Raw genomic sequence first — 21,076 nt, 5'->3', positions numbered from 1 at the left:
ATCTTACAAGTTACCGTTGTCAGAAAAAGCGCCAAGCTGACTCAGCATGCATGTCCGTCATGTAGGGTACATTGTGACATGGAGATCTCAAGTGATGTACATGTGCCAATCAAAACACACCTAGGCCATGGAGAACATTCCTATAACCGAAAGTTTCTGTTTCCGGAAGATTTTAAGATGACCAGGAAGTCTTGCTAGGTTTATACCTTTGGTAAGGTAAATCTAAAAAAAATCTGTATCTATAAACTAGGAAGGATTGTCGAGTGATGTAAACTGATAAAGCATATCGTACAATATCGATATCCTGGTGCAAGTTACTGCTATCATTCAAAATCTGCAGAAATGTTAACCCTTCCCTACAACACTGCCTGGTCAGGTCCCCGGGACGACAGCCCGACAGGTTTTGTGAATATAAACTATCCTAGTGACATCTATAAACGTCAGGTGTCGACATCAATATATCATCGATGACGGTTCACTTTTCACTCCATCTCAAGAATGACGCACTTTAATTAAGTCGACTGCGTCATTATTGTACCTATTTATGTACCGCGTTCATAAATAAAACATGGCATGTCGTAGGCTGTCACATACACGTATTTAACTTTAAGTCCACCAAGGACGACAATAACACACCGATTTAGTGGGATGTTTGTTACTGTTTTGCCCCAGTAACAAGTCAGCACTAGTATATGGTATATTCTCCAGTCAGAACAGACTAACCGTTCTGTGTTGCCGTACAGTCACGCAATCCTCATACCAGCACACAAGTCACAACAGGACACAGTCGCACAGGGACATGAATTTTTAATGTCATTTTTGGTCACCGCGCACAAACGACAGAGTGACACGGCAGCTTTCATGTGTCCTGTCATGGACCAATCCATCTGTCTAACACGTATGGCTGAGCTATAGTCTCACGGAGGAACATACTGGCAAATATCCTCACAGAAGTCAATATTAAACACAGGAGTGGCCTACTAATCTTAACATCAACATAGGAAGCAACATTGCGAACATCTTTTCATAAATACTGAATTCTAACACATTATATTTATTCTTCTCAGTTCAATAACAGTTTGTCCGTGACAGAAAAAACGTCGCGGTTATCTGGCTCTATTACTGCACATTACCGTATGAAGGCAAGAACGCCAGTCGCACACGAGCAAAGTTCAAGTGGAGAACAGACCAACAGCGCTACTCTACATGTCTGCGTGTCCATATTGCGCGGGAATGTCCCTACAGTACACAGGGCGAGCTGGGCTGTTTCCTGGCTTTGCTGTAATTCTGATCCCTGTGTACTAAAACCAGCTAATTGTCGCTCGGTCGTTTCACATGCTACCACCCAAACACTGGTCGACTTTAGGTCACAAGTCATTTTTCATTTTCCAAATTTCAAGGGTGCCAAGACGGAAGCTCTATATTTCAACATGCTACTTGATGTACATTAAGATCTAGTTAATATGTCATGCTGTCTTTTATACTCTAGTACCTTTCATTGTGTCGTAGCCTAGGAGTCTTATTTTCGTTATTCCAAATTTTTAACGTCTTTTCAGATTCAAAATGACCAGTGTTCTCCACACGATCTTCAGGTTGTCAGAGTTATGAATGGTAACATCTCAGACCGAGTTCAAACTGAGGTAATGATGTTCACATGTCCTACCAAAAGCAACATAGTTGTGCGCCGTCCGCTCATCACGTCTATCATGTCGTCGCTCCGTTGCCATGGAAACAGTTCCGTTGTCATGGTGACGCACGATGCTAGGACAGTGAGTTGGTCTCCACCAGGTAGGGCAGGGGCTGTGGTTGCGCTCGTTCCCCGGCCATGGCAACGCCGTGACCGAGCCTGGGCAGGTGGTACACGTCCACCCTTCCCCCGCCCGACCCCGAGGAGTCTGTGCCGGCGAACTGGAGCGGCTTTCGCGGCGCTAGGCTAGAGTTCGTGCCGACTAGAGTTCTGTCGGGGCTGCGGACTGGGCTCCGCTCGCCACCGGGCCTGTCGTCTATAGAGATGGGTCCCTTCCTGTGGGGGACCGCGGCAGGGTCGACGCTGAAGTCGGTGGACGCCGAGAGAGTTCTGAGCCCGGTGCCCGCGGAGTCCGACTTGGTGTTGGACCGCTCGTCGCGGGTGACGTTCCCGGCCGCCGCCTCCGCACCACTCCGAGACTCGTGTTCCAGTCGTCCCGTGCTGCGCGACAGTCGCACACTGACTACATTATTGTCATACTGCACTATGGCGTTACTGTTGTCACTTTTTAATTCCCCGCCACCATCTAGGGTCATTTTTGGTCTATTGAGTAAAGATTGCCTCTTTTCTAGAACGTGCTTGTCTTTGATCAGATCGTGCCTGGTGGGAGGGGGGTGGCTGTACAGCCTGGTTCTAAGTCGTTTCTGTACACGCGGTTTGCCTGTTGTGTGGCAGGACGCACGGCGATGGTCGCCCTGGAATTTTCCCGAACCGGTGAGAAGTCGAGCTGTTCTCGGGGTGTTCTGGACAGTTTGGGCCGCCCCGGGTTGGCGGCCCCGCGGATCTTACTGACGGTCAGCGCGTTGGTTCTCGCCTTGCTGAGCGCGGGGCTCTCCGTGCCCGGCCTCTCCGTGGAGCGACCTCGGGGAGGCCTGTAGTTCGGGGCGAACATGGCGGAGTCGGCCGTCCGGGGCCTGAACCCGTCCGCCGCCTCTCCTGCTCGGTCCGCTCGTCCAGACGGACGTAAGCCGGGGGCCGGGCTGCCTGCGCCCGCCTCTCCGCCGTGTACCTCTCCTGGTCCTTAAGGAACCGCAGAATCTGCACCACCTTGGACGACTCATAGTTCTCCTCGTACTGGTTCAGTAATTCCGGGTTCTGTTCTAACGTTGTTGCCATCATCATCTTTAGTCAAGAATCCTCCCGCCCGCCGGTTTCCCTCCGGCCGGCCAGTCTCACTGATGGAACCTTAATTCTCCTCCTCCTCAGTTATCCCAGGGAACCAGCCCCGGCCTGAAGCGTCTCAAGTTGGCAGGCAAACACACCTTGCTCTCACCAGATCTCCGCTGCCATGAGGGGCTCGGCAAACACTCCAACAACACACAGTCTAAAGCCTGTATCCAGTTTCCGACCTGACGATAACAACGAGGAACCGCAAGTCCTTTGGGCTGAACGGACGGTCGGTCCGCCGAGGCGAGCATAACGGACCCGCGCCGTCACTGATTAACCGCGCTCCTTCTCGCCCTACCGATCACCCCCGATGTTTACGTCTTCCAAATTAGAACTCCTGGCGTCGTTCCGTTGCCATGGAGACAGGAGACAACCCTCGCGCTGATGACGTAGGTGGAGTTCGCCCCTCCACGTCGCGGGGTCGTCAGTTGTTATCGATCAGAGCCATTCAGACTGTAGCTCTCCGCTTCACGCACCGCGACCGGCCCTGAAAACACAGAGAGAAGTAGTCGTCAGGGGCTACTGAACAACAAAGGGCCAGCGTAGAGCCGGGGACTTTTCTGTTAAATATGGACTCAGCGCAAACTCAAGTGACCCCGGCTTCACAACCGCGCACAATGGAGGAGTGAATGAGACCCTGAATAGACTCTTTTCTACTCGCCTCAAGCCGCAAATACCCCTCAAGACGAGGAGAAAGAAACGACGCGACTTAATGTTCACGCGAGAGCTCGAGAGTGATAATCACTGCCAACACCTATGAAAACAATCAAACTGGGACCGGCATGTTTGACATATTTGTGTCCTGTTGTAGGACAGAGAGGACCCTCCCGTCCTTTTGTCCCCAGTCCTGTCATGGTGATGTTTGCTGTCTTTTCTACGGAAGGATTCTCCTCCAACCAACTGTTACAACACCGAGCCTAGGCCTCACCTGGCTCCTGTGGTTTATTACAAAATTTAAAAAATGGGCCAATTACGGGGAATAATGGAGTTAGCTTGCCATATAAACAAAAAAACTTATAACAAACATATTTAGCCAATTTCCATTTGTCAGCTGCCCAAGTGGTTGGCATTGTACATCTACACTTCATCTTAATTTAAAGGGCAGTTTCCCTTTAACATTTGGATGCCGAGTCTGATTCCCACCAAACTGTTGTGTCGACTTCATTCTTTAATTTGCAAAGACGTACGCAGCATGAACTACTATGACATCTTTGTTGTGAAAACAATTCCGTTAGATTGTCCAATTTAAGGTGAAATATTGCTGCTATAATCGCCATTTCCTGCCAATTATATTGAACTTACTGTGCAAATATAAACTTCACGCACTACAAGGAAACGCCGCATGAATGCCGGGTCTTGACTGTGATTTATTGTCCCGCGACCCTTGGCGAGACATTGTTAGAATGTTCCCACGTTCAAGGGTGGGAAATGAACTTGGAAACGACTCAATAATGGGCAGAAAAACAGGTGTTCTGCGTACAAAATATACTTCTGCGCATTGATCATCCTTTGGTGTAAAACGTCCGTTCTTCGGGTATTTCGAGACAGCTGCTTATGTTACAAACTGGGTACACCGTACAGACCATGCCTGAGGAAAACGCCACTATGGTATTCTCGATGATAACAAGTGCAACTTTACAACATATAACTCCTAGTTCTAAGTTTCACAAATTCCGAAGACCTGCGACGGATTCCTTGTAGTCTGCTGTAAATCGTCGTGACAAACTGCACAGAAGAACACCTACGGCGGCGGTGACGTGACGGAATCGCAGCCACGCGGATACAGTTACCTGAACAATTTTCCGGCATGTTTACGGAATCCCAAACACGACGAGGTTCCCACCGACCCGGATATTTTTGTAGGCGGGGCGGGGCAGGTGTTGAGGCCGCCCGTATGGCGAGGGAGGTCTCGGTAACGGTAGCGACGGCAACACGGATCGGGTTAGGGTGAAGTTGTGCCGTCATACACCGTGAAATTGCGCCAACAAACCATAACAAACGCGTCACCTTTCGGGAAGGTTTCAAGGAGAGGAGTGAAATGCCAGAGTTCACTGCAGTTCGGTATTCAATCGGGCGATGGCGCCATTGTGGCAGTGCTCAAGCCATCCTTTCTTGCGAATGTTGCTGTGCAGTAGGTAGAAGGCATGTACAAAACGATAAGACCATACACGGAATTTGAAATCTTGAAGACAGCGATAGAGGCAAATGCGGTAGTGATGCTGCGCCGTAGTACTATGTAGTGAAATACCTTTATTGTACATTCATGCCACGACGGGCTAGGTACAGGTCAAGACTTAACAGACACATAACAAACGTATGTAGAAAAGTGGAGACAAAAGATACACTACTTGACTTAGACATACATACATACATACATACATACATAGCAAGTCAGTTATAGGCCTGGATATTTCAGCGCTGATTTTTTTTTTCGCTGAGCCTAAAGATGTAGCGTCCTTCTAATATCAAATGTATCAAATTTTTTACACGACAAGCAGCGCCTATAGCTGTCTTAATACGTGTACTTTATATTGTGTCTTTTTATCGATCTTAAGAATTATTCATTTGCTTTTTCGATGAATAGAGAGCGCAGCGTCAAGCATGTCTATGTAAGTTTTACGGAGAAAGTGACCGGAGGATAATCCCCAAGCAGATTTATACATAGTCTTGTATCCATACCTGCCAAATATCTATAACAGGGATGGACACAAGACTATAAAACATTGATCCTTACATCTGATCAGAGCTTAGGTAGTTCTGCAACATTTCCTCTGTCACGAGTCGTCTAGAAGCATGTCTCGGCGTCGTGACAGGGGAAACAAAGCACGCAAAGGACAGCAGTACGCTCCCACAGGCGCGAACAACACAGGCCAATGTCAGCATGCCAGAGTAGGTCGTCTGTGATAATGACATTGGCGCGGAAGAATGCCGGCCCGTCCACACCAGAGTTTTCAAAACACGCCGATCAGTGGAGACGTGTGAGAAATGTGATTTTCGTTCCATTAGTTCTCAGTTGCCAAAACAAGCATTCAGACAACAGAGCCGAGGTTAAATACGCAGGTTAGGTTAAAGATAGTAAACCACGGTTCAGTCGGAGGAATGTAACGTTGTGAACATTCAAATTTGAGCTTTCCGCTCTCACTCGGTCGGCATGGTAATGTTTAGGAAACATTAGAAAGAAGCGGTGATTTTAAATTGGTTGCTAATTCAAAGAAACGCTGCCGAACTCTCGGCAAACAAGGCGTACGTGACGTCACCAGGCGTCCCGGTTGCCATGGCGATGACGCCATGTTTGAAACGACCCTTGCAAACATCTGAAGGGCAAACAGAATTAAATGAACGGTTTTTAACGACGCACAAAGACATGGTGGTTGGGAGTTTTAAACCTGAACGAAAGTGGAGTTTGCATTTGTTCCAGTAGACGCTGATCGCTTGTTTGGGCCATTTTCCCAGTCTGTACAATGTACAGTATGTAGTCCACAAACAAGTAAGAAACGGTAGTGTCTCTTTTCAGACACGGGACCTCCGGCTGTTCCATGACACATGGAAGATTTTCCGCTCGATCAGACAGTAATTACAGCAAATCTACAAAGATTGCATGCACACCTAGCCTCGCATTCCAGGCATCGCTACGGGCTTGTTGCGACTTACTTCTCACCGTTAGAAGTGCATGCTTCTGTGGTATCTTGCATATTATGTCCTTCTAGTGGTAAGTGTTTTCATCTTTTCACCGTTGAAAATGTCTCAAAAACACGTGTGAAACCAGCCGGACACTTCTGCTCGGGGATTACACTAAGGCTGTTTCAGCCAGCCCGGGGCCACACATCGGACACAACAGCTCCTGGGAGTTCTGACTGATGAGTGATTATCAGAACAAATGACTGGACAACCTGTAATGATCTGTGAGATAAGAATCAGGTGTAGCTTCAGGCGCCACACGAGGAAACTACTATCAGTGTCAGATCAACCCTTCATTTTGTAACACACCTGCGCATGTAATCTTCACAGTACAGACATTTCCTAGCCGTGGCGACTGTTGCAGGACTTCTCTTGCTTACAGTATCCTTGCCGGTACAACATAGAAGACTGCAAGTAATTAAGAGCAGCCCTGCAACAGTCGCCAGAGTCATTGCCCGGGCCTCCGATGCAGACCCCCGAGTATTTTCTTTAATTTTTCACTATGCTGGGTTCTAGTTAATGGGCACACCGTGTACTGAGTGTAGACCGGGTTCTGAATTTTTTTAGTTCAGCAGTCAGAATCCAACTGCCATGAGGAACTTCGCGTCATTGAAAAATGTAAGTCCGGAGGGCTCTACAACGAAGTCGACATCTACCGTACACAATAACGCTACATTCATCCGTCCCAGCGCAGCGCGTCCCAGCAGTGTTTTCAATTACCATCAAAGTACAAAACATTTGCTACACCCTTTGAGCAGTTCCCGTACTCTCATAGATTCTGCTAGTCAGTACTCGGTTGCCTCAGGTGTAAACATCATCTTTAAGACAACAGATTGAGAGAAAGTAACACCTGTGATTAGTGGAGAGCCTCCAGCATTGTTAGCGCACATCCATCTTACAGAGTACCCCCGTGGGAAAGGGAAGACGGGATTGGCAACAACAACAGAGAACCAAAATGCTTACCTTCTCCACCCTATTTTACTGGTTTTGTTATGAAATGGCAGTTTTGGAAGTAAGGCGTCCATGAGTTGAGAAGTGCATGATTTTGGCCCGTCACTGAGGCGTACCACTACTCTCGGCGTTTGGATAAGTGATGTCGAATTTTCAATGTGCTTATAGTGTGTTGTATTACTCTCCATAAACATGGGTCTGATATCTTACGTATACCATAGCTCTGTTCTTCACTGCATTTTACACACCCTTAATTTCGTCTGTTCTTCATAGGATGGTCTCAGCGAACACCCAAAAAGGTAGGCTTGTGAACTGAGTACGGTATGCCTGGAAAGAACTCCGTCGACCAAACAACTGATACAGGTTTTGCTCATATTTCCGTACATCCACCAACTATAACGTTACCAACGACATACGGACAGTAGGCGACCATGAAAGAATGTTTCATGACTTGAAGAATTGACTTCAAGGAAATGACTTCAAGAATTTGAACTTAAGGTACTACCTTAATCGACAGACTCTTGGTACTGGTGACATCGATGAAAACAACTTGGAAGATTATGACGTTTCAGTTTTTAAAGTCAACAAGACGTTAAACCATCCGTCACAAAGCAGTGTACATGACTGGTGTTCAGGTAGTTTCCGTTCTGTAAGTTTGCAAACCTGGCATGCGTTAAGACTGCCGCCATGTTGGCCACTCCTAAAAGAAGCCAGTTTTACATCGGGAGCGTTGACATATGGATTCGTCTGTACGCCGTACCTTAGCCACGATCCCTTTGACTTTTACTCTCTTCTATGGTTTAGCCATTTGCACTTGAGTCAAGATTCAAGAAGAAAGCGACTGGCTTAGAACTACATGTACAGGTTCAGGGTCAAAGAAAGCGAAGCGTATGTACATGTACAGGTAAGAAAGATTCACTTCTAATGTCTTACTTGATCTCCGACTTACCTGTCGGGGAAACGACGGCGGTTTGTCAGTGCAGCTGTGCTAGAGGCGAGCTGTTGTGAACAGTAAGGTCCCTGTATAAACCCAGAACTGTGTCTACTCAGAGCTCGGAAACGTCGCCACTTTGTTGTTCGGCGCGGAGAATTGAAACACCTGACGACGTGAAAGGGCGACAGTGTAACGTAACACCCCGTAAATCAGCCCACCAATTACCGCCATTAACACAGTCGTACAGGTAATCCTCACACACTCTCACCTGGATTAGTGCAGAAGGCGCGCCTTGTGATGGTGGAAAACGCCTTAAAGAAACAGCGCCTACACCTTGTGGGGAGGGAGAGTGTTCTCCGCGGCCGTGCCGTGTTGGAGTGATCGGGCCGGTTGCGTGCCAGGGTTGACCTCAGGTAGACCCCCGCCCGTCATGTTTGTTATGGTGTCTCCTGGAAGCGTGACGTGTGACGATGGGGGTGGGGGGCATTCCCTGTCATTTACCAATTACATCAGGAATTGGGAATTGGTCTGAATTAGGGACCGTCCGCCAGTCATATACATGTAACGGTATATATCAGTGAGAGGATCACTGGCGATCTTCAAGAGTCTTTTCCCTGTTGAAACATCAGAAACATATTAACAGGTGCTCAAGTTTTGAGGCTTCCACTAACGGTACCACAACAACAAGGTCACCTTTAGATGTTGGACAAAGGAAACGTTTACGACAAAGAAGTTCGAACAAAAATAAAGAAACAGAAACGAAAAACATTCTAACGTGGGCCCTTTCTTCGGATTTTTTCGGGAAGTTTGTACGGATTTCACGTCATCAATCGTACCTGCGTTTGTTCTCAATACGTAACGTTAGATTTCCACGAATCGGATGGTCTTAGGATTGACCTTGGTGTGGATTAGACGATCATGTCGCCATGGCAACCGAATAACACAAACACTGCGCCCTTTTACGATTACCCCACCCACCAATTAGGAGTCAAAATTCCTAAGATCACGGATTATAGGTATTAATTCAACGTATAGAAATAAAGACAAATGTGTACATGTAGCTAAAAATACGACTTGTAGAATAAGATCACCAGGAGCCGATCTTCTGGCTGACAGTTCAAGGTCATGGAACAGGTCCCATGTCGGTCCCCTTGGAACGGGAGCGGTTCTGGTGGTCCCGGGAGAGTAGCGGACCGAGCAGCCGGCTTACTCCTGTCCATTAACGGTAATTACGCCCGGCTAGCCTCTACAGCAGGCTCCCGTGTTACTACCGTGTTAGAATGGCTCCCGTTTTCAACAACTACATCGGTAGATGTTGGAAACTGTAGCTGTAACACAATTCAGCAAGAAAAAAATAAGCAAATTTTAGAGGCTATATTGTAGCTACTTGAGGGAGGATTTAGGAAGATAAGAATCGCTAACAGTAGTAACACCCCGTGTAGACAGAATTTTTTTGGTTAGATTGAAACGTGTTACTACATCTCCAAAGTGCATCTACAACTCAATTAATTCAAACTGTCTACAATCCTAACAAACTTCGCAAGGCGGCGCTTCTGCTGTGTTCATGACCGTGCCGCCATGCTTTCCTTCAACTTAGGACACATCCGCCCTTCACAGTCTTGAACAATTTCTGTCCATGGTACTGATTCAAACATCAATCCAATCTTTATTGTACATATGTGCCCAAAACCATTTACAAACAAGCCTAGCGAACAAACAAATTAATAAACAAACAAACAATGGTTAACATTGTGTATGGACATATAAAGAGAAAATGAAGTACAGTAAAAGTAAAGAAAATTTCTGTAAACGTTAGGTCTGCTATCATATAAAGGTAATAGACATTTTCGTAGTTTGAGATAAAAGTTTAGTTTTGTGATATTAGTACGTTCGAATTTGAAAGATCTAACCATCAGTAGGAATTCGGACGACGCGTAACGTTATTTTACTAAAACGTTACAAAAACTTAATAATATATTTTTCAAAATCTTGTAGAGCATGAGCAAATTGGAAGGTATTCATTCACCACTCCTTACACTGTACAGCATTTACAGGTGTTCTGATAAATATTTCTTATTTCTGGGAGATTTCTTGGGCTAGTCGAACCACACAGGTGCACGTGAGTCTTCTGTCACCCGTGAATGGTACCATCTGGTTGGTAAATCACTGGTTAACACAGTTCTCATCGCACAACCAATGTTCTCCACCTGCTGACGTTTCAGTGGACTGTTCGCCACATGTTTGTAAGTTCAGTTTTACACCGGTTTCCATGGAATCGCTGTCGACAATCCAGACACTCGGCTCCAGGGTGCAACGGCGTGGTGGGAGTTTGATCTCTTTGGGCTTCGAGTTCGTCCCCTTAACCAACATTTCGTCACCCGAGTTTCAATACAAATGCAGTTTTATGTCATTTTCCATGGAAACACAGCTCATCACAAATCGTCGTCGCTGTCGTCAATACCGACGCTCGCCTTCAGGGTGCGTAACGGCGGGAGTTTGGTCCGGTTGGGCTCGGCGGTCGGCCCCTTCTCCCCCGCGCCGCCGTCCTGCGCGGCCGTGACGATGTCGATCTCGTCGTGGTTGTCGGCGACGATGGGCGGGAGGCAGACGGAGTGCATGTCGTACGGCCGGATGCGCCCGTCCCGCCGACCCTTCTCCAGCAGCTTGCGGGCGCGCTTGGCCCGCCGCACGCCCGGGTCCATGTCCTTCAGCATCTGGTCCACCTCGTGCTTCAGGGAGTCCATCTTCAACCCGCCGTACCTGAGGAACAAACAGCCATGGAAGAAACCAGACTCAGTGTTCTCAAAAGCTAACTTGTACATAAAGGATACTTAAAAAAGTAAGAAACAAACAAATGCGTATTATGTATTATACATTCTGCAACTAAGACAAACCGAAGCCAGTTTACGATCGAGACTGTCATTTTCGTGTAGGACTGTTTAGTGGAAAGTAAGATTTGACCACGCTCAATGTATTGCCCAGCAGGGAACACATATACAAACAGACAGAACTGAGACTGACTTGCCGAGGTTGTGGTTGAAGGTCCCGCCCAGTGCCCGGTCGGACGCCTGTCTCTCCAGCCGACGCAGCATGGCCTGCCGAAGGTTGTTCTCTACAACCGTTCTGCGCACGCGCTGGAACTGACGCTGGATACGCAACTCCTGTAGGCCCTGTAAGCACAGAATGTCTTAAAACAAAGTTGTGTGTGTTTACCGTGATCAACTTGCAAATTTCCCCAAACACGGGACCAAAACGTTTCACATTCCCAAGCATGCCTAGCTTTGTCTCCCTTGTTCAGAGCGTCTCGTCCTTTTACGTGACTTCTGACCGACATCGACCTAGAGACCAGGCAGTAAGAGTGGGCCGGAGGTAACAAGAAGGAGGTTGCACTTTAAAGTCACGCAATAAATTCGGCACCATGTAAACTGTCACATTTCAATCTGCAGCTGACTTCCATGGCCTTTGCATGGTACAGGAGGCTGGATAAAACACCAAGTAGAGTACCAAGTAGTCACTCTTCTGTACACTTCAGAATGTATAGACAATAGATACAGAATTTAAGTTTGGCTGGTTGGTCACAGAGGACTCGTTTGAGTAAAACCGCTTCCTGCAAACCTCAAGATAGCAGGAGATCTTAATTGGACACTCCACTGGATAAACGTGAACCCTACACACCGTCAGACATGACCTCGCGAAAACAGTAAAACACATGAAGCCGTGACAAACTAGGCCAAACCTGAGCCTCTAGTGCAGAACTAGATATCACAGAAGTCCACCTGTTGGTCTTGAAAGACTCGGGAACACGGGGGGGAAGGAAGTACGGGTGAAAGTCCCGACGACAGGAGTTCCAGGTGAAAGTACCACTTCTGCCGTCTTGTCGGAAACGGAGGAACCACAAACAACGCGCCACACGGGGGAAAAGGTTCACTTAGTGTGGCGCCAACAATAACAGCCTATTCAGCTTCCCACTCCGACCGCAAATTGGCGGATTTTGTTACACAACGTGAGCTGCGTTTGTGGCCAAAACAGCGGCGTGATGTTGTCACGGCTGCCGAGAAGAACTAAGCGGGCTATTATCAACTCAACACGATGTAAAATAGTTGTGGACTGAAGAACCAGTTGCAAATGGTGGCAAGGTGGTCTTGTCGATATGGTTTTTGACTAAAGGTTCTGGGTTCAACCTCAGCAAGTCAGCTAATGCCGTGCCCTTGGGAAAGGGACTTTACACCTCTTTCTTTGCTTGACTTCTGAAAAATCAGTATCTAGCTTCGGTTAGGAATGTCTTCTCAGATGGGAGGTAAAGCTAGAGGTACTAGGTCCCGTGTTTAAAATGCGCCACACCTCACGTACGCTTAAGAACCCACGGCACTCATCGAAAAGAGTGTAAGGGTCCATCCTGGTGTGACTACCTTAAAGGGATTAATGTGGTTAGCATAATCCCGAGAGTAATTTAGCAAATCACTCAGTCAAGAACTATCAGGTTAAGACCCTAGTACATTTTGTACTATGAACCAGAAATACACAGCTTTACTGAAGAGGTGAATTTATATGCATCTCATCAGTAAAGTAAAGTAAAGATCAGTAAAGATCAGTAAAGTAAAGATCAGTAAAGTACAGATCAGTAAAGTACAGATCAGTACAGATCAGTACAGATCAGTAAAGATCAGTAAAGATCAGTAAAGATCAGTAAAGATCAGTAAAGATCAGTAAAGATCAGTAAAGATCAGTAAAGTAAAGTAAAGTAAAGTAAAGTAAAGTAAAGTAAAGTAAAGTAAAGTAAAGTAAAGTAAAGTAAAGTAAAGTAAAGTAAAGTAAAGTAAAGTAAAGTAAAGTAAAGTAAAGTAAAGTAAAGTAAAGTAAAGTAAAGTAAAGTAAAGTAAATTTTGACTGTTATTTCTAACACGAAGAAATGCATGTGTGCACAGTTCTTGTGGGAGGAGTTACAAAGAGGGGAACCCACCCTGGCCTCATCCAGCTGTTTCTGCGCATGGCTGTAGCGCACCTTCTCCATCTTGTTGTACACGGACGCCTCCATGCGGTTCCGCTTCTCAGCGCGCTGGATGACCAGGAAGCGGCCTTCGTTCAGCGCCATGGCGGCGGGCCGGGAACACAGGCATGGGAAGGCTGCAGGGGGAGGACAGAAAATACGTGAAACCCTTCAAAAAGCCCAATTTCTATTTTCTAATACCCCCAGCTCCAAAGAAGCCACAGGAAGCTCACAGTCGGACAGGGTGGTTATCAGGCTAACGTAATAAACGTTAAGGCAAAACAAGCCAGAGCCACACTTCTGCTTGGAGATAGGGTAAACATTTTACAGCTTTAAGCGGTACTAAATACTTCCGTGTCCAGGTACTTAAGCCTTGTTTGGTATCTCAATGATCTACTAACAGTGTTAAGTAAATATATTTGTACACATTTGATCCAGTGCTCTTTAACGAGCCCTGTTTCATACTAACTGTTATAATGTAGACATTTCTGTACTAAATGGGTGCAAAACTGTCAATATCTGACAGAATATAACTTGGCTGTACATTTTCATGTCTAGGTACTTTCCTCTGTTTTGGTAACAAACTACATGTTGAACGACATACTAAACACGCGTAAAATGCTGAGGCTAAGTCGAATCCTTACATTCATCAGAAGATTTAATAGTCAAACAGTGCAGAAGGTAGGAACTGGTGAAAGAAAGACAGAGAGAAACAAGTTAGACGCACGCGCAGATATCTCAGAATAAATCCGCAACTGCAGATCGATGATTACTGACTTCTAATCTGACATTACCTCCATAACATCTGAAACAAGTAGGGTATATCTACACGGTTAACCGTTACCATGGACAACATCTGTTTGTTTGTTTGTTTGTTTGTTTGTTTGTTTGTTTTGGACGTTATGTAGATGTAGATTCGTAAACGGTAAAGTTTAATGTTTATTGGTAACACACCAGATTCGTGCAGTAGGTACAAGATGTGAAATATTGTATGACGCACTTACGATTGAAGTTTTTTTCCACCGACGATATCGCCGTATGTATGTTTTAGGTTTGAGAAGATACGGGCTCGACAGGTAAAGAATCAGACTACTTGGTGTTGTAATTTGTATCGTTATCAAAATAAACCCCGACAAGTTCACGTTGGATTGGGGGATCGTGTGGTCCTACCCTACCCTACAATGTATCACTACAGTTTGTTAAGATAAATACTATCCACGGGTATGGACGTCTACACCAAACACCTAGAAAATTGGATTTGTATGACCTATGACTTTATAATTGGAATATGATTCACGATGTAATAGTATGCATATTTGAGTTGAAAGACGAAAAACGCACAAACTTCATCAATGAAATTCGTCTGGATGAGATCTCGAGAGTATTTGTCTCTTAAACAGCAGCCGCCTTAGTGGGAAGGGTCCATCAGCGGTCGTGACAACATGATACTTTGGCCTAACAACACTGATAATGGATATCATAGGAATGAATGTACTACACAATTCAAACCAACAGTATGGATGGATAAAAATCCTTTCTTGAAACCCGATGATATGGGTGTACAAAGGACCAAGTGTAGTTTGTCATGTACGGACACTCATGTAGAATGTTGCAAAGTCATAAGCTTAAGCCTGGTTTAAAGTTTATAGACGCACCTTACCTTACGTAAACTCCAGAAGAACGCTACAAGTCCACCCCATCGAACGGTGTTTCACTCATGGTTGGCAACTTATGTAAGGTCACAAACAGCTAGGACGTCGTGCTCAGACAAAATCCACAAGGACTCAAGTTTGGAAGGTAACGTGCAAACTAAGTACAGTCCGTCTTGCCACCAGACTGCCAATCGGGGAGAAATAACTCCGTCTTATCTCGTAGTTAAGGAGAGGGAACATTCAACAAAGGCGTTGTCTTAAACAGTCCGACATGTCTTGAAGAGAAATGGCTTTTCCATTACCCCTCCGGCCATTCAAAACCGGTCGGCGTTGTGGGAGGTTATTCTGCACTCCGGAGCTCAATGCGAATGTTTTGAATCGGATGACGTCCTTTCCTTGTCCGTTGCCAGCGCAGCGGCGGGCTCCTGCACAACATGCAGCACAGCGCCGCCGGACCTCACGGGAAGCCGGCGTGACGTGGTGTGTAACACCGCCGAGACTATTGTTAGAGGAAGGACACTTGAGCAGTGAAAGTACGAGAGCAGATGTATACAACGTTGTGTTCTCAGTCAAGATTGGATTTCAAAAAGGAATAAAAGCGTCCTTTTCAGGCGCAAAAATTGGAGTTTAAACGTCTTGGAATGCGGAGACCGCATAACTTCATGTCCGCACTTGAAATGGGACTGAAACACCTGCTTTGTTGTCACCTGCCTTGACCGAGGCACGTGGCCAAAAATAGGCGCGTCGCCCGGCACGGTAATGATACATGTCCGCGCGGAGGTAATTAAGGACCAGGTCACACCTGTCGCACGACAGATTTACAACGGCATATTGAGTGCATTCGTGGGACAGTCGTAAATTGTCGTACAAAATTAAGCTGTCTGGTAACGGAGAAGTTTATCGGTTCTGCCATTGCTTCTCTGAAAACCCTACGACAAAAAAGTGAACTTAGTAAGGGCTGACAGGTCCTGCCAGGTCTAATGGCCAGGTTTGTGTGGCGGCACTCAGCCGTCCAGTTACACGCGAAGCTTGAAAGACTCGGTGTTTTGGGAGGTATCAGACCACGACTTGTGAAAGAAAATTATTTACATAAGGAGTGGAGGTTTTTATGAGCTTGACGCATGTTGATGTTTAAGCGTCTGTCTCGTTTGGGGATTTTGAGAACACGTTTTGGGGGTTGATGTCCCAGCACCCGATATCCATCTTGTAGACGTACAGGAGTGTGAGCTGCTGCGATTGTGTTACGGGATTTGGAACGGTCGATCCTGTGATGCAGATTTTGACTAAAAGACCTCAAGTACGTCTGAGGCTTAGTGATTACAGGAAACACGTGTTGACTTTGATGAAAGGCACAACCAACAACTCCAAAAACTGCCCTTGACCTTCAAACTACCAGGGTCTTGTTCTCATCGAACTTGACACACCTAGGGTTAAAATTGATGGAGGAAAGGAGAGTTGAAATGGCGTATAAAGATTCTGTGTCTGTTCAAATCACGACCAAGGCCGTCAAGTAATGCCCGTGTGTTTACACGAACGTTAGCTCCGACTGTGTGTACACTACCCAGAGAAAGCTTTCACGTTAGACTGTATAACGGTAATAGAGTTCGAGTGCCGACAGGGCTTAATGTGATTCGGGCCATTACGTTTGGAGGGTCTACAGGAATTATCGCTTTTTGTAAGTAGCGTGTGACTTGAAAGACTTCCATTCCTTGTTTTTGTATCACGCCTTTGTTGTGGTTCCGTGGACCAATGTCGTAACAGTACATTACCATTCCGTCTGCTTAACATGTACCTGCCACCTGTGTTTAACCTTATTCACTACTGTAGCCATTGACAGGACAACAATGATATTAAAAAGCCCGGATGGAAATATGGCATGTCAGGGGACAGAGGCGGTCTATGTTTAGGAAGACTGAGATCGGTAAAGCCCGCCTGTGGAGAATGGTAACGCTCGAGGCTAAAGCAAGAACTGCTACTCTTAAGAAAACGTCATCACCGGCGCTATGAGCAGATTTATTAAAACCGAACGCCAGTCTTCTTTCTCTCCGGGTTCTTCCAGTAAGCAGCGCGTTCCCTCATGCTGTATGCCTAACCTGAAGGGGAAAAAAGAGAAAAAAAAGAGAGAAGGAAAAAACTGTAAAATATTGAACGAAAATCGCATGAATCCATTTGCATATATAGTGTAGTATATATATATATATATATGTACGTAAAGACATGAACATTCGCGCACACACACGCACACACTAACGCACACAGACACACACACGCGAACATTCGCGCACACACACACGCGCACACACTAACGCACACACACACACACACACACACACACACGTTACCGTTAAGCGGAGCGGGTCTGGCAGGTTCCCGGGCGCCAGGTCCACAGGCAGGGCGAGATGGCCTGGAGGACGGTCCCGTCAGGTTGGACATACTCCTGCACGGTCTCCTCGCAGGTGGGGAACACACACGTTAGGCCGCTAGCACACCTGTACGTACGGAGGGAACACACACGTCAGGCCGCTAGCACACCTGTACGTACGGAGGGAACACGCACGTCAGGCCGCTAGCACACCTGTACGTACGGAGGGAACACACACGTTAGGCCGCTAGCACACCTGTACGTACGGAGGGAACACGTCAGGCCGCTAGCACACCTGTACGTACGGAGGGAACACACACGGTAGGCCGCTAGCACACCTGTACGTACGGAGGGAACACACACGTTAGGCCGCTAGCACACCTGTACGTACGGAGGGAACACACACGTTAGGCCGCTAGCACACCTGTACGTACGGAGGGAACGCGTCAGGTGGCTAGCACACCTGTACGTACGGAGGGAACACACACGTTAGGCCGCTAGCACACCTGTACGTACGGAGGGAACACACACGTCAGGCCGCTAGCACACCTGTACGTACGGAGGGAACACGCACGTTAGGCCGCTAGCACACCTGTACGTACGGAGGGAACATGTTAGGCCGCTAGCACACCTGTACGTACGGAGGGAACACGTCAGGCCGCTAGCACACCTGTACGTACGGAGGGAACACGCACGTTAGGCCGCTAGCACACCTGTACGTATGGGGGGAACACGCACGTTAGGCCGCTAGCACACCTGTACGTACGGAGGGAACACACACGTCAGGCCGCTAGCACACCTGTACGTACGGAGGGAGCACACACGTTAGGCCGCTAGCACACCTGTACGTACGCAGACCAACCAACCAAAAAACAAAAACGTAGAAGGTAGCCGCCCACCCCGGGTGACCGTTTCCGCAGGACTCCCCCTCCAGGCCGGCGCACACCTGACAGCCACACATGCTGGTGACCAGCTCACAGTCGGTGGGAGGCGCGGGGCACGGGTTGGTGAGGGACCCGGGGCTCACCAGACAGGCGATGGACAGGGAAGCGGACCGGTGCACCGCCAACAAAAGGAGGAACAGACTCACGAGCGCCATATTGTACTCCTGTGTGTCTCAGACTGAGGGTGGGAAAGTTGGTCCCCTGAACAGGTGACTGTACGGAGGTGCTACCGGTTGTGGGATTATTTGCATGAAGATGAAACATTCTACTGATATAGCGGCTGTACAATTCTGATCACCGCTATGTGATAAAACCCTGCTTGCCTCTAATGCCACTACGTATCCATAGATTGCCGAAGGATAATGTAAATGGACTTAACAACCAAGCACAAAGTAAGACGTATGTGTCCGCTTCTTGTATCCATATTTCCTTGTGTGAAATTCTATCCAAAGTATGCCATATTATATCCTACTGTTGATAACTGACAGCTTGTGTGACCGGATAGCGATGCTGTATGCCTCCTAGCCAGGTCATGGCTGCAGCAGAGAGCAGAATCCTGCGAAGCTATCTAAAGTCATCCGAAATGGGAAAATCTAAATACGTAATTATTATCCATTGTATTGTGAAACCTATGACGGCAACAATACTACTAACCTAGATCTAGTCAAACCTGGGAAAGCTTGCTGTGAGTACAAAACAAGCGCGAAAAATCATAGAATTTTTGCATAAATTATGCAAATTAGGTCAGCATTTGCATAATTAGTATCTGTTGATGTTCCACATGTATGAAAGTAGTATAATGTAAAACACTGTAATTATAGAATTTCCTCATTAATTATGCAAATAAAGTCCTCATTTGCATAATTTGCATTTAATCATGTACATCTCTCTCTCAGCTACCTACATACCAAAAATTATGAAAATATGTTGTTCCTATTACCCTATCTGGACTTATTGGCTTTTAAACATTTCACCAGAAAGTGCCTTGCAGTTCCAGAACAAGCTGCTATGGGGACCAAACTCACACCACTTATTCCTGACAGGAAAAGCTATCTGTCACCAAAACATCAAGACCATAGCATGTTCAGGACAAAAGATACAAAAACCAGAAGTTCTGCTGCAGTACCAAGGTCATCCACCAGGAGGCCCATATTTGACCTTGACGTTTGTCTTCCTAAGACTTACCAACATACCAAATATGATCATAATCCATAAAGGCGTTCTGAAGTTATGCTGACCACAAAGTTGCGGAAACACACACAGACACACACACACACATACATACATACATACATACATACAGACAGACACGCCAAAAACAATACCTCCATTTTTCATAGAGGTAAAAAGGGAATGTCCTCGGGCGATAATTACAGTATAATTATGTGCCTACATGGTGTCAGTCACCGGTGCACTTGCAGAGTGACTTCACAGTTTGCCACTGTCAGTAACCTCCCTCTGTATGGATATACAAAATAATGGCGGTTAACCTGGTACGTTACTCTTCTGATTAGTGTCTACGTCGTCTTTAGTCGGACCAGATTAGCGGAGGGGCGCAGCTTCGACGTTTCCGTGCCTGAAAATGCCAGAGTCGGGACAGAGGTTGTCGGTGAGGAACACTGGCCGGCTACACAGAAAGCGGAACTTCCGTGTGTGAAAGCGGAGGGAGATCCGTACGACAGGTTCCTTCTGACTGAGGAGTGCGCCCTTGTGGTCGCCAACCCCCTGGACTGGTCAGTACAGCCGGAATATAACATCAAGATTCTCGTCGGGCGTCGCCGAGAAGTCACGAATGTGGCGATACAGGTAACCGACGTCCCGGGCTATCCTCCCGTGTATAACGAGACGTGTGAAACTCCCATCAACCCCACCGGTAAGGACACTGGAGAATTTTTATTCAGGTTTGGCTTAGAAGTGGAAGCCGAGACAGATAGTGGAGACATTCTAGCTACTCGAAGGACATTAAACAAGCTGCCCAGGAAACGGAATGGAAAGGAAACTAGTACTAACATTCCACTGGTCTACCCAGAAAACGGTAATTGTCAATTTCAGACGATAGTTGTTGTACGTTCCCTGAATGATTTAGTAGCTGCAGACCAACTGTGGTCCGGGAAGTTCCGTCAGTTGTCCTGCCGTGCAGACGGCAGCAATGCTGAATTTTCTATTCACATTTTGTCTTATACATCGATGGGTGATTTGATTCGGAACTACGTCAGGGAGCGATTCACTGGCCACCTCAACTTTATCTACATGCTATCTTTAACATTCCCGGCAAAGAGCACAGAACGCTTTATCTGCCAGTTTCCCCCGTTTGGAAAACCGGTCAGAATAAGCACACCTCCAAACCCGACCAGACTTGTACACGTGCAGTCATCAGACGTAGAAATCCAGCCGCAAGGTTGTCCTATTGGGAAATACGGCTTTCTCTGCGATAAAACCTGTATCTGTAAGAACGGTGCCCGCTGCCACGCGTTTAACGGCGCGTGTAAATGTCAACACGGCTGGCAAGGTGTAGCCTGTGACATTCCTAAACCTGACATCGCCGCAACAACGACCCCTAGCGGTTTGCGGGGCATCTACATTTCCACCAACGTGACGTTTCACTGTCGTGCGTACCACATTGATGTTGAATCTTTGTCGTTGTGGCTTCCAAA

At 46.9% G+C, this 21,076-nt stretch overlaps 2 protein-coding genes and 2 pseudogenes across 3 annotated transcripts; 1 reads left to right on the top strand and 3 right to left on the bottom strand.

Moving 5' to 3' along the window:
* Positions 1-796: 796 nt before the first annotated feature.
* LOC109471193 lies at positions 797-8,920 on the bottom strand (annotated as a pseudogene).
* A 1,266-nt stretch (positions 8,921-10,186) lies between these two features.
* Positions 10,187-15,530, bottom strand: LOC109470958. Of its 2 annotated transcripts, none has more exons than XM_019770054.1 (4): positions 15,120-15,530; positions 13,438-13,601; positions 11,499-11,647; positions 10,187-11,237 (listed from the first exon to the last, which is right to left on the bottom strand). In XM_019770054.1, exons 2-4 carry the CDS (start codon positions 13,567-13,569, stop codon positions 10,910-10,912), a joined length of 609 nt encoding a protein of 202 aa, XP_019625613.1. In that variant the 5' UTR covers positions 13,570-13,601; positions 15,120-15,530; the 3' UTR covers positions 10,187-10,909. The 2 variants fall into 2 exon arrangements, with proteins under 2 accessions (XP_019625613.1, XP_019625612.1); XM_019770053.1 differs by having other exon boundaries at positions 15,125-15,529.
* Positions 15,531-17,049: 1,519 nt separating this feature from the next.
* LOC109471170 (serine protease HTRA1-like) lies at positions 17,050-18,592 on the bottom strand. Its single transcript, XM_019770456.1, has 3 exons — positions 18,378-18,592; positions 17,459-17,605; positions 17,050-17,209 (listed from the first exon to the last, which is right to left on the bottom strand). Exons 1-2 carry the CDS (start codon positions 18,575-18,577, stop codon positions 17,461-17,463), a joined length of 345 nt encoding a protein of 114 aa, XP_019626015.1. The 5' UTR covers positions 18,578-18,592; the 3' UTR covers positions 17,050-17,209; positions 17,459-17,460.
* Positions 18,593-19,900: 1,308 nt separating this feature from the next.
* LOC109470948 overlaps positions 19,901-21,076 on the top strand; it is a 5,036-nt pseudogene continuing 3,860 nt past the window's right edge.

This window comes from Branchiostoma belcheri, unplaced genomic scaffold, assembly GCF_001625305.1.
Source record: "Branchiostoma belcheri isolate BF01 breed outbred unplaced genomic scaffold, Haploidv18h27 scaffold24, whole genome shotgun sequence".
Lineage (NCBI taxonomy): Eukaryota > Metazoa > Chordata > Leptocardii > Amphioxiformes > Branchiostomatidae > Branchiostoma > Branchiostoma belcheri.
This window is presented reverse-complemented; position numbering and strand designations above follow the sequence as displayed.